The sequence below is a fragment of the Callospermophilus lateralis genome, chromosome 9 (assembly GCF_048772815.1).
Source record: "Callospermophilus lateralis isolate mCalLat2 chromosome 9, mCalLat2.hap1, whole genome shotgun sequence".
In the NCBI taxonomy this organism is placed as follows: Eukaryota; Metazoa; Chordata; class Mammalia; order Rodentia; family Sciuridae; genus Callospermophilus; species Callospermophilus lateralis.
The window spans coordinates 33,064,659-33,077,694 of NC_135313.1; the positions used below are offsets into that span (position 1 = coordinate 33,064,659).

At 36.4% G+C, this 13,036-nt stretch overlaps 1 protein-coding gene across 1 annotated transcript in view; it reads right to left on the reverse strand.

Annotated features, from left to right (window-relative positions):
• Cdk15 (cyclin dependent kinase 15) overlaps window positions 1-13,036 on the reverse strand; it is an 89,564-nt gene that overhangs the window by 38,543 nt on the left and 37,985 nt on the right. The window contains exon 9 of the mRNA XM_076865944.1: window positions 2,550-2,643. Within this exon, the coding sequence (XP_076722059.1) occupies window positions 2,550-2,643 (94 nt within the window). The remainder of the gene's footprint in view (window positions 1-2,549; window positions 2,644-13,036) is intronic.

Consider the following 13,036-nt stretch of genomic DNA (forward strand, 5'->3'; position numbering starts at 1 on the left):
AATGCAAAGAAGTATAAAATGATTGCTTTTTAAATGCATGGTAATTTAAATAGTGTGTGATATTTAAAAAGTCAGTTTATACACTGCTCTTTAAACACTTATAGCATATAAGGATATATTCTTTTAAAATATGCTACTTTTCAAATCTCTGAATATTACATCTTATTTCAATATTAAAATTTATCTTAACTATACATATATCCTTTCCATATATACATATTTGTTTGTTCTATATGTATTTACTTGGACTCTACCCATCATCCCACCTAGACCGAACAACTCTTGAAAACATAATCACGAATATTTCTTATTCTCTTTTTTTCCATGACTTGCTGCTTCCTATAAGTCCTTGAAAAGAATTTATATATGGTGAATGTTCAATAGGTATCAAACAGCTGGGAAAAATTCTTTGAATGTGTAAAGAGTTCTTGCAGGGTAAAGTTTAGGCAGTGCTAATTGTGCTTTTCCATTGTGGATAAGAAGTAATAATGCTAAGTGGAAGAATCGACCAAATAAATTAAATATCAGATAACATTCGCTAGCAATTGGGTTACTGAAACATCTCTGTAACAATTTATATGAGAAAGGAAGAAAGCAAATATTTGCCAAGCACTTATGGCATACTGAGTTTGTTATGCATTTGATCTTATGGAATTCTCACAGCAAGATTAGAAAGTCATGAAGTCCAGAGATATTACATAACATTCCCACATTCATAGCTAGAAAGTGGCTAGAATTCAGGAAGATCCAGGTTTTCTGATTCCAAAGCCATTTCATTAGCCTGTCTCCAGTTTAGATGGTTACAACCATCTAACAATATTATTTTAAAGTAGCATTTTATCTGTTTTGCTAGGAAAAAGTTCTAAGTCTTTTTGATCTGAAAAATGTTTTTTTAGTTTATGAATGCTTTCCAATTTGTCCCAGGTTTCTTCATAAAAGCTGCTCTGGTTCCAAAAGAAAATATAAGTCAGTGATTAATTGCTATATAATGTGCTAATTTCCCAAAGTACATTTTATCTTGGCCAGAAGACAAGGAGCAGGATCCAGAATTGCAAGTGATAAAAGCCCCAGTGTAAAGTACCAGACATTGTCTACGGCATGAATGAACTTTGAAAATACTATGCTAAATGAAATAAGCCAGATACAGAAAGACAAATGTTACTCGATTCTACTGACATGAGGTACCTAGAATAAGCAAATTCATAGAGACAGAAAGTAGATTGGAGGTTACCTGGGCCTGGGGGGTTGGGTAGATGGGGAGTTATTGTTTGATAGTTGCAGAGCCTGTTTAGGATGATGCAATGGCGCTGGAAATGATGTCACCGATGGCATTCAATGGGAATGAACTTACTGCATGAACTGTACAGTTAAAAATGATGAAATTGGCAAAAGCTTTCACTTTGTGCATTTTAATTGACACATAAAATTTGTACAGATTTTTAGTGTACTGTGTGATGTGTCAAAACATTTGTATATTGTGTAATGTTAATATCAGGATGAACATATATATGTTTTTAAACATTTATCATTTCTAAGCCAGGTACAGTGATGCATGCCTATAATCCTAGTGACTTGGGAGGCTGAGGCAGAAGACTCTCAAGTTTGAGGCCAGCCTTAGCAATTTAGTGAGGCTCTCTGCAACTTAGTGGAACCCTATCTTAAAATAAAAAATTAAAAGGGCTGGGAATATAGCTCAGTGGTAAAATGCCCATGAGTTAAATCTCCAGGGCCAAAAACAAAACAAACAAACAAGAACCCCCCCCCCCAAAAAAATACCCCAAAACAAAAAACATTTCCTTGTGATGAAAACATTCAAAATTCTTTATTCTAGCTTTTTTTGTGCAATAGAACATCAGAACTTATTTATCCTATCCTAATGGTAACTTAGTTCCCATTGACCAACCTGTCAAATTTTATGTATTTTGTCACAATAAAAGAAACCACCAAAAGAGAAACATACAGGTGACTATAGTATGACTGCAATACAACTATGTAAGGGACATAAAAACCAACCACATCGTAGTACCAAAGAAGGTAGAGATAAATAATATAAAGGAATGGAACTACACTACACGGGCATCTAGACATCTTAGGAATCTGGTTGTTGAGGGGCATGATAAAGAGAATACCTATCTCATACTGACAAGTGAAGTCAAGGAATTCTCTGTTTGATGAGGGTTCCATGACAGTATGTCATTCAACTGACAAACATCCAGGGTCAAATACATGGTGGAAATAGTCAGAGGTGAGAAGGCAGAGAAGTGCTTAAGTAGTAATAACAGAAATTGCCCCAGGAGGTTGAGACCATAATAAGAATAGGAATCAGGAGACCTATGTCATTGGTGGGGTGGCTTCATGGGCTGCTATGGAGCAGCAGGGGTTTTCCTAAACACTCATCTCTAAGGTGCTTATCCCTGTAGCAAATACCACAGTTTCTATAACCTTAATACATGACTCAGATGGACTGCTCCGTTTGTCTCTAAGGCAAATTTAGTTCAAGGTTTGAAATGTGGATATTTCTTTTTCCTTAAGAGGAATTATTTTCTTACCTCCCAGATCTTCTCCAGCTGTTCAAGGATGTTGGAAACCCCAGGAAACAAAGGTTGACCCTGGAACATTTCAATAAAGATGCAGCCTGCACCCCTAGCAAAGGAAAACAACACATTTTCAGGGAAACCACACATGCAAAACTGAATTATTAGAGTGTCAACTTCTGAGAAATATTTTGGAGACTACTAAATAGGGATCATATGCTATTAAAAGTCCCCACGTCAAATGAAAGTGAGAACAACTTGCAGCTTTTTGTTAAGATGCAACTAAGCCAGCAGCAGTAAGGAACACTATGTAATCATCAATCATCTCAGGTCATTCAAGCTTATTAGTGATCCATTTTATGAGAAGATGGGAAAGTACTGAATTCACAAATTGTGTAGCCCTTTCCACTGAATCTAAGATGTTATCACTGTAAAAAGACATCACTAGGAGCAGCAGTGCATATCTGTAATCCCAGTGGCTCAGAAGGCTGAGGCAGGAGGATTGCAAGTTCAAAGTTAGCCTCAGGAAATTAGTAAGGGCCTAAACAACTCAGTGCAACCCTGTCTCAAAATAAAAAATAAAAAATGGTTGAGATTTGGCTCTGGTTAAGTGCTCTCTTGGGTTCAATCCCCATTACCCACCTACCCCCCAAAAAAGACCACATTATGGTGTATTTCATTAAGATAGTTTAAAAACTCCTGCAAGTTATTCCATAAGTATGTACAACTACTCCATGTCGATTAAGTTTTTTTAATAATTTAAAAGATTTCAACCCCTTAGAACATACACACACACACACACACACACACATAAACACACACACACAAACACACACACCTTGCAAGTTAAACTATGACATGGTCAGAACGTTTATTTCGTACTTATTGAAAGGAATGTTATAAATTTAATTAGATTATTTTATCATACACACGCAAGAAGAAAAGGAACATTAACAAAATAAATTGGTTCCTAAAACTTATTCACATTTAGCATTTGACTCAGACTCCTCAATATCTGTCTGTATTTACTCACGGTATCATCCCCTGTATTAAGAGGTTGATGACGCAGCATTTCTTAAAATAAGTTATAAAAGAACTAAGACATTGGTTCTGGGCTTCTAAAGTGGTTTTGCAATTACATAGTTAGCTTATTTTTGACTCCTGCTTAAAGAATGTTGCTAAACATGTTCAACTCACTCCTTCTCCACATCATTTGGCTCATACAGTTTTTTTTTTTTTTAAGGCTCTTTATTTGTAAGTTTTCCTCCCAAGTCAGTGATACCCATTCTGCAAGTTTTGATGCTGGCTCATTTGATGTTCATTCTGCAATTGTAACTACAGTCACAACTGCAGCTGGCTGACTTCTATTGAAGATGCTACTATTGGTGAGATGCATCCCAATTTAACAGAAAATGTGCATCTTCAAAAAGATTAAATAGGGTGAAATATAAATTTTCCTTCCTCCATTATCAAACTGAAAGATCATTCCTGAGGCACAAGAAGGAGTGAGATTTATTTTGCTAATAGTGAATGTACATTTTTGTTTGTTGCAGGTGCTTAGGACCCAGCCCAGGGCCTCTCAGATGCGAGGCAAGTGCTCTACCATGGAGCCACATCCCCAACCCCATGTGCACATTTTTATGTCTTTTGTGTGTTAAAAATGATTCAGGTCAAAAATGATTCAATTATCTTCATGGCCCAATACTTCTCAATTTTTTTCTACTCCAAATCCCATCACCCTAACACATAAATTTGTAATTTTTGTGGGGCACCATGAACAAGGAAATTTAAGTAAAACAATTTATTATGGATTGTTGTATTATGAAAGACTTATTATCAAGTTCATATAAAATGTTGTCTCTACTGCATATACATTTACTTCATATGATAGGTTGTTACTTTTTCCATCCAACTGTAAATATAGACTGTTTAATTTACTTTTACTGATTGTGCAGAAGGTGACAGGTTTCTCGACAATCAAGTTTAATAAAAAGTCTTATCTTGTATTTGGTTTGGGGAGAGACTATATTTTCAAAGAAAACTGAAATTTATCTTATGTCACAATAGGCAAAAGCTGGTTTCATGACGTACCCTTTGAACTTAATCAACTGGCTTATTCTCATAATTTCATGAAAAAAAGAAAGATATCAGACTAAGCTTTACAAGCAGGTTTTTCTTTACCCTCTTGAACAATAGGTCTTTGTTACACATTTTTTAAAAAGTCAATTAGTATATAAGAGCTACATTTAAAAAAAATTTTTTTAGTTGTAGATGGACAAAATACCTCTATGTTTATTTAAGTATTTATTTTTTGTGATACTGAGGATTGAACCCATTGCTCTACCACTGAGTCACAACCCAGCCCTCAATTTTTTATTTTTATTTTTTGTCATACATTTTAAATTTTGATCAGATAAATGTAACTTATGGATCTAGTAAAGAGTATTTTGAGGTGGAGTTCTGGAATTATTGTTATTTTAAAACTCATTAATTTGTTTCTAAATATTCCTATTCTTTTTGCTTGTTGTCTTTAAAACAACAGATACAAAATGTATAAATGAAACAATATATGGAGGGGAATGAAAGTAATGGCACCCTACCAAATGGTAAACCCATCCTGGTTGCTAGCAATGGTAACATAAGGGGCAAGTCAACTGAGGAACAAGTGGCAAGGGCCCCCAAATGGTCTCCACAGCCCAAGCTTTCTCCAAACACACTTGAAGAGCCTAACACCATTTCATTTTGAAGTGAAATGCATACATTGTGTGGACATAAAATATATATATAATTGGTTTATCACTTGGTTATAAAATAAAAATTAAAATGTATTGGCTTTTGAAGACTAGACCCAACACTCCATCCAGTTCCCAACTACCTTCAAGAAATTATATGGCTTACGAACCACTAGAAGAGAAGGCATATTAAACAAGGTTAAAAAAAAATATGTCATGCCTAGGGTTAAACTGGAAGTCGACCTTTTTTTCTTCTCCCTAAAATAGACTTTCATTGCCTGGAAAAAGTTTGTTGTCTTTTCAAGGTGTGTGTATGTTGCTGGGATTTGAACCTAGGCCCTGGGTTCTGCCCACGTCCCCCACGGATGGTGGAAATGGGATTCCCCTTGGTGGGGAATGGGCTGGCTGAGAAATAAAAGCTAAGAGAAATAAAACACAGGGAAAAAAGAAAAAAAAAAACAAAACAGAACACAGAAAGTAGTTTCAAAAACGGGGGGCAGAACCAGCAAGCTGATCAGATGGATAGAGCTTCTGGAATAAGATGGAGCTTAGCCTATCGGAAAACATCAAAGGCCTTCTGTATTAGACTATTCTTCACCAAAATAATATAAAGGTGGACTGTTCAGTTCCTAATAGGATATGCCCATCTCCAGTACTACTTACTATGAAAGACCTTTCTAGCAGAGTGGAGGGGAAGGTCACATGCATTGGGCAATCTATTGCCACAGGAGAGCCACAGAAAGTTCCCTATGCCAGGCCTATCCCTCCCTAGCTCCCATGCCTAGAGAAGGTCCTCATGTATTTCACAGATGGCTTCCTGCATTGGGCATGCTACTTTGGCCCTTACCTATACCCCCAGCCCCTGCTAGTATCTTTTCAATTGGTAGATATGGAAAAACAAGAAGGAAGTCCTTTTGTTACACAATTTCCTCCTCCTCCACCTCCTCCTCCTCCTCCTTCTTTTTTTTTTGTACCAAGGATTGAACCCAGGGGCACTCGACCACTGAGCCACATCCCCAGCCCTATTTTGTATTTTATTTAGAGACATAGTCTCATTAAATTGCTTAGTGCCTCACTGTTGCTGAGGCTGGCTTTGAACTCACCATCCTCCTGCCTCAGCCTCCAGAGTGGCTGGGATTATAGGTGTGAGCCACCGCACCCAGTTTGTTACACAATTTTTTAATGTCTTTATCTTCTACGCTGCTAAGACGGAGCACAAAATTATGTAAAATATATTAAATCTAGAACATTCAGGCCATTATACAATTCTACAAAAGTAACACAAGATATTTGTGTTATAGAGATAAAATAATAATATTTGGTTTATTGGTTGAAATGTTTCATAATCATTTCAAGGCAGGCAGAAATTTAACAAATCTGGAGTATAAGTATATATATATATATATATATATATATACACACACACACACACATTTATATATAGATACATATGTGTATATAAAAATATAAGAATGTGTGTATGTTTATATGTGTGTATATATGTACATGTATGTATTATATGGATATGAGAATAGATGTGGACATAAGAATATATATGTATATATAAATTCCTTAGCTGCTTTATTTTTTATTTACTTTTTAAATTTAAGAATATAAGCTGTAATTTGGAAAGCAGTATGGAGATTTCTTGGAAAGCTCGGAATGGAACCACCATTTGATCCAGCTATTCCCCTACTCGGTTTATTCCCTAAAGACCTAAAAAGAGCACACTATAGGGACACTGCTACATCCATGTTCATAGCAGCACAATTCACAATAGCAAGACTGTGGAACCAACCTAGATGCCCTTCAATAGACGAATGGATAAAAAAAATGTGGCATTTATACACAATGGAGTATTACTCTGCATTAAGAAATGACAAAATCATAGAATTTGGAGGGAAATGGATGGCATTAGAGCAGATTATGCTAAGTGAAGCTAGCCAATCCCTTAAAAACAAATGCCAAATGTCTTCTTTGATATAAGGAGAGTAACTAAGAACAGAGTAGGGACGAAGAGCATGAGAAGAAGATTAACATTAAACAGGGATGAGAGGTGGGAGGGAAAGGGAGAGAGAAGGGAAATTGCATGTAAATGGAAGGAGACCCTCAGGGGTATACAAAATTACATACAAGAGGAAGTGAGGGGAAAGGAGGAAAAATATAAGGGGGAGAAATGAATTACAGTAGAGGGGGTAGAGAGAGAAGAGAGGAGGGGCTGGGGGAGGGGGGATAGTAGAGGATAGGAAAGGCAGCAGAATACAACAGACACCAGAATGGCAATATGTAAATCAATGGTTGTGCAACTGATGTGATTCTGCAATCTGTATATGGGGTAAAAATGGGAGCTCATATCCCACTTGAATCAAAGTGTGAAATATGATATATCAAGAACTATGTAATGTGTTGAACAACCTACAATAAAAATTAATTAAAAAAAAAAAGAATATAAGCTGTGAGGCTATCATCCATTTTGCCCACTTCATACTAGGATTAAGCAAACATTTAAAATATTCTGAACACTGAAGTTTAGATAGGAAGCTAGCTCTTTTTTCTTTTCTTTTTCTTTCTTTCTTTCTTTTTTTTTTTTTTTTTTTTTTTTGGTACTAGGGATCCTTTACCACGGAGCTACATCCCTAGCTCTTTTCATTTTTTATTTTGAGACAGGGTCTTGCTCATTTGCTTCAGGCCTCACTAATTTGCTGACTGACTCCAACTTGCAATCCTCCTGCCTCAGCCTCCTGAGTTGCTGGGATTGCAGGGATACACCACTTCGTCTGGCTTCTGCTTTGTTTTTAAATCTTCATTCTGGTGGCTGTTCTTATCCTAGGCTTCTCAGTGGATTTCTGGTCTGGAGATACCCTTGGGATTGTTCATGTAGATGAAGAGGAACTTCACACACAAGAAGGAAAAAAGACCAGGTGGCATAAACAGTGTTCCTTCGGAAGGGAGAGATGCCCTGGGTCATTTTATTGCTCTAATTGTGGTACTTCAGTCAAGTTAGAGAAAATAGCTTACATGTTTTCTACTCCTTCTGGCAATCTTCCTAACTTTTTCTCTATTCTAAGCATGAATAAAATCTTCCATAAGAGAGAAAAAGATTCCTCAAATTCCTCAGGCAATCCCTGGGGAGAAAACTATCTCAGGAGTTTTGAGGCTTTCAGAGATGCAAGGAGCATATAAAGATATATTGTTGGGAGAAATGAATCAGTATTTCATTTTAGTGCTGAACTTGATTCAGAATAGCATCATACATTGCAGGGACATGACATGTCCATTTGCTTTTCCTGGCCCGCATTTTTTATTTGCAAGTTTGCAGAGAGAAGCCTGACAGGACAGGAATCAGGCAGGGACAACTTTCCATAGTCTTAAAACCAGCAGCTGATGGCAGTCAGTACTCAATAAGGAAGCTGGTATACCCAAATAAAGCCTCCTTTAAAACTCTACACTAGACTGCCATGAACCTTGAAGACAGTACACTGAGCAGAATGCCACACATGGAAGGACAAGTGTTACATGATTCCATTTAGATGAGGTACCTGGAAAAGTCAACTTCATAGAGACAGGAAGCATAAGGAGAGAAAAGGGGAGGGAAGGGGAGGGAAGGGGGAGGTGCTGGGAATTGAAAAGGAGAAAACTATTATATGTATGTATATAAGTAGAATATGTCAAAACAAACCCCACTATTATGTATAACTATAATGCACTAAAAATAAAAAATAAAATAAATTTTACTCTAAAACAAAAAAAGTAAAACAACAACATTGTAATCATTCTAAAAAAGTTTTTAGAATGAATTTAGAGTTTTTCTCACTGAAGTACCTCATGAACTCTTTTAAGGTCTGAAAAGGGAAAGTAGAGAGAAACAATGTGAAGTGCCTTTATTCTATTTCGTTATTTTTATGTGGGGCTGAGGATCGAACCCAATGCCTCAGACATGTTAGGCAAGCACTCTGCCACTGAGCCACAACCCCAGCCCTGGAATCACTGCTTTCTTTAAGAGAAAAACTCCAATGCTCACTCACTGACATTTGCCTCCTACAAAGTCATTTGGTCTGGACCTTATAGGTTTGCATGGTCTAGCAGAACAGGATTTTTCCTCCCCTTTCTTTCCTTTGTAGATTAGAGATCTTCTCCCTACTCACTTGCCCTCTTATCCATCTGAGAAGAAAAATTTTTAAAAAATTTTAAATGGGAGAAGAGTGGGAGAATCATAATGTAAATACTCAATTTCTAGCAATGGCTTTGAGGGTAAACAAATATAGTAAACTGCATGGAAAATGCCTGTTGATCTATTTCTATATTCCTGCTGAGGATGTAGCTCAGAGACCACTAGCATTCTCAAGGCCCTGGTTTAATCCCCAGTACCAGAAAAACAAACACTATTTCTATATTATGTTTTTAGTTTTATTGGCAAACAATAATAATAGTGGGATGAATAAGAGTAATGACATCATTTTAACTCATAATTGAATTTTTGTTTTATGCCATCATCATCCATGGTTAAATCCATGAAACACTTATCAAAGTAATAAAGCACATCTTTGTACATGCAATAACATGGTTTAAAGGAGATTTAAAGAACTGGCACAGGAGCTAAAGAAATTATTCAGAATGCAGCACAAAAGGTTCAGGAGATGGAGAATATGAAGGAAAGAAAAAGAGATATGGCTAATAGGTTATGGTCCAAAAATCTCTCATTGGAGCTCTAGAAAGAGAAGACAGAGGTAGCGGAATAAAGGTAATATTTAAAAAAAAAAAGTGACTGATGAAAGGCATGAATTCATAAATGGAAGAAGTGCTATCTATATCAAGCAGGATAAATGAAAAAAATGTATACTAGACTCCTCATAGTGAAACTGCATAACAACAAAGGCAAAGAAAAATTTCTTTAAAACATTCAGAGAAAATGGGGATCTCAAGGTAAACACGCAACACCTGCAAAAGGAAGACTGAAAAGCTTAAAGCAAACTTCTCAGCAGCCACAATGGAAGACAAAGCAGGGTATTACCTCTTCAAAGTTCTGAGAGAAAATAAGTGTCATCTAGAACTGCACCCCCAGAAAAACTGCCTGTGAAGGTGAAGGTTTACCATCAGAAAACAAAAGAGAGAGTTCGCCACCAACAGGCCTATACTAAAGAAAATTCCAAAAGACTGACCTCAGAAGAAATAAAATTATTCCAAAAGTAACATCTAAAGAGCAGAAAGGAATAATGGACACTCTTAAAATTATTTGTACTTAATAAAAATAGCTTCAAAGTAAGTAAAGCAAAAATGAATAGAAGGCCAGGCACGGTGGTGCATGCCTGTAATCCCAGAAGCTCCGGAGGCTGAGACAGGAGAATTGAGAGTTAAAGCCAGCCTCAGGAAATGTGAAGGGATAAGCAACTCAGTGAGACCCTGTCAAGTGCCCCTGAGTTCAAACCCACTACCTGTCCCCCCCCAAAATGGATATAATTGAGGTAAACTGACAATACAGTGAATGATTTCAACATATCTCCATTGATAGGTTAAAGAGACAAAAATTACATTAAAAATATTTGGGTGAGGGGCTGGGGATGTGGCTCAAGTGGTAGCGCGCTCGCCTGGCATGCGTGCAGCCTGGGTTCGATCCTCAGCACCACATACAAAACAAAGATGTTGTGTCCGCCGATAACTAAAAAATAAATATTAAAAAAATTCTCTCTCTCTCTCTCCCTCTCTCACTCTCTCTTTAAAAAAAAAAAAAAAAAAAAAAAAAAAAAAAATATTTGGGTGATATGATTAACAATCTTAAATTTTTGGATATATTAAAAACCTGTACTTAAAAATTAAGGAATACTTTCTTCTCAAACATGCTTGAAATAATTACAAGCACTGATCATGTACTAAGTAGTGCTTCTTACACTATCTTTGTGGAAAGACCAAGTTTTTCATTTTTTGGTAACTCTTAATCTTGAATTTTTTTTTCCTTGTTGGGGATCAAATGTAGAGCCTCCTGCATACTAGGCAAATGCTCTACCACCGAGTTACATCCTCTACTCTGAAATAATCTCAAACTTACAGAAAAGATATAAGAACAGAAAGAACTCCTTTATGTCTTTCAAACACAGTAAGCCATTGCCAGTGTTTTCCTGCTTCCATTTCATCTTACCCACCTGTCTCTCTGTCCTGAAGCATTAGAGAGCAATTTGTAGCAATCATGACTCTTCACTTCTAAATACTTATGTGTTTTTTCTTTTGCCCCATAATTAATTAGCCAGTTATTATTATTTTCCCATCAGTGCTTATAATTATACATTATGATGGGACTCATTGTTACATATTTGTTCATGCCTGTGATATAACAATATAATCTTGCTAATGTCATTCCCCCTTGTTTCTCTTTGCCCTCCCCTCCTCCTGGCCCCCATCCCTTTCGTCTATTCATCTCCCTTTGATTTCCATGAGACATCCTCCCCCAACCTTTATTTTCCTTTATCCTTTCCAGCTCCCTTAGGTGGGTTATTTTCTGAGAATACAAACATTGTCTTATATAAAAAAACAGTACAATTACCACAATTAAGAATTTTAACATTGATTCCAAATCACTAATTCATAACCCATGTTTAAATTTCACCTATAGTCCCACTAATATTCTTTTTTAAGTTAAATTATTTATTTATTTTAATTTGTTATATATGATGGCAGAATGCAATTCATTTCATATTACACATATAGAGCACAATTTTTCAAGTCACTGATTGTACACAAAGTATTTTCACACCATTCTTGACTTCATACATGTACTTAGGGTAATGATGTCAAATTCATTCCACCATCATTTCTAACCCCTTGCCCCCTCCTTTCCCCTCTCTCCCCTTTGCCCTATCTAAAGTTTCTCCACTCCTCCCTTGCTTCCCGCTCCCCCCATTGCCATTATGAGTCAGCCTCCTCATATCAAAGAAAACATTTGGCCTTTGTTTTTGGGGATTGGCTTGCTTCACTTAGCATTATATTCTCCACCTCCACCCATTTACCTGCAAATGCTATGATTTTATTCTCTTTTAATGCTGTTTGTATGCACAATGCTCCATTGTGTATATATACCAAAGTTTCCCTATCCTTTCATCTACTGAAGGACATCTGGGTTGGTTCCACAATTTAACTATTGTAATTTGTGCTGCTGTAGACATTGATGTGGCTGTGTCCTTGTAGTATGCTGTTTTTTAAGTCCTTTAGGTATAGACTGAGGAGTGGGATAGCTGGGTCAAATGGTGGTTCCATTCCACGTTTTCCAAGGAATCTCCATACTGCTTTCCAGATTGACTGCACCAATTTGCAGTTCCACCAGCAACGTATGAGTATGCCTTTTTCTCCACATCATCATCAACATTATTGTTTGTGTTCTTGATAGCTGCCATTCTAACTGTAGTGAGATGAAATCTTAGAGTACTTTTGATTTGCATTTCTCTAATTACTAGAGATGTTGAACATTTTTTCATATGTTTGTTAATTGATTGTATATCCTCTTCTGAGAAGTGTCTTTTCAGTTCTTTGGCCCATTTATTGATTGGGTTATTTGTTTTTTTTTTTTTTTTTTTTTTGGTATTAAGGTGTTTGAATGCTTTATATATCCTAGAGATTAGTGCTCTATCTGATGTATTTGTGGTAAAGATTTGCTCCCATCCTATAGGCTCTCTATTCACCTCACTGATTGTTTCTTTTTCTGAGAAGAAGCTTTTTAGTTTGAATCCATCCTACTTATTGATTCTTGGTTTTAATTCTTGTGCTATAAAAGTCTTATTAAGG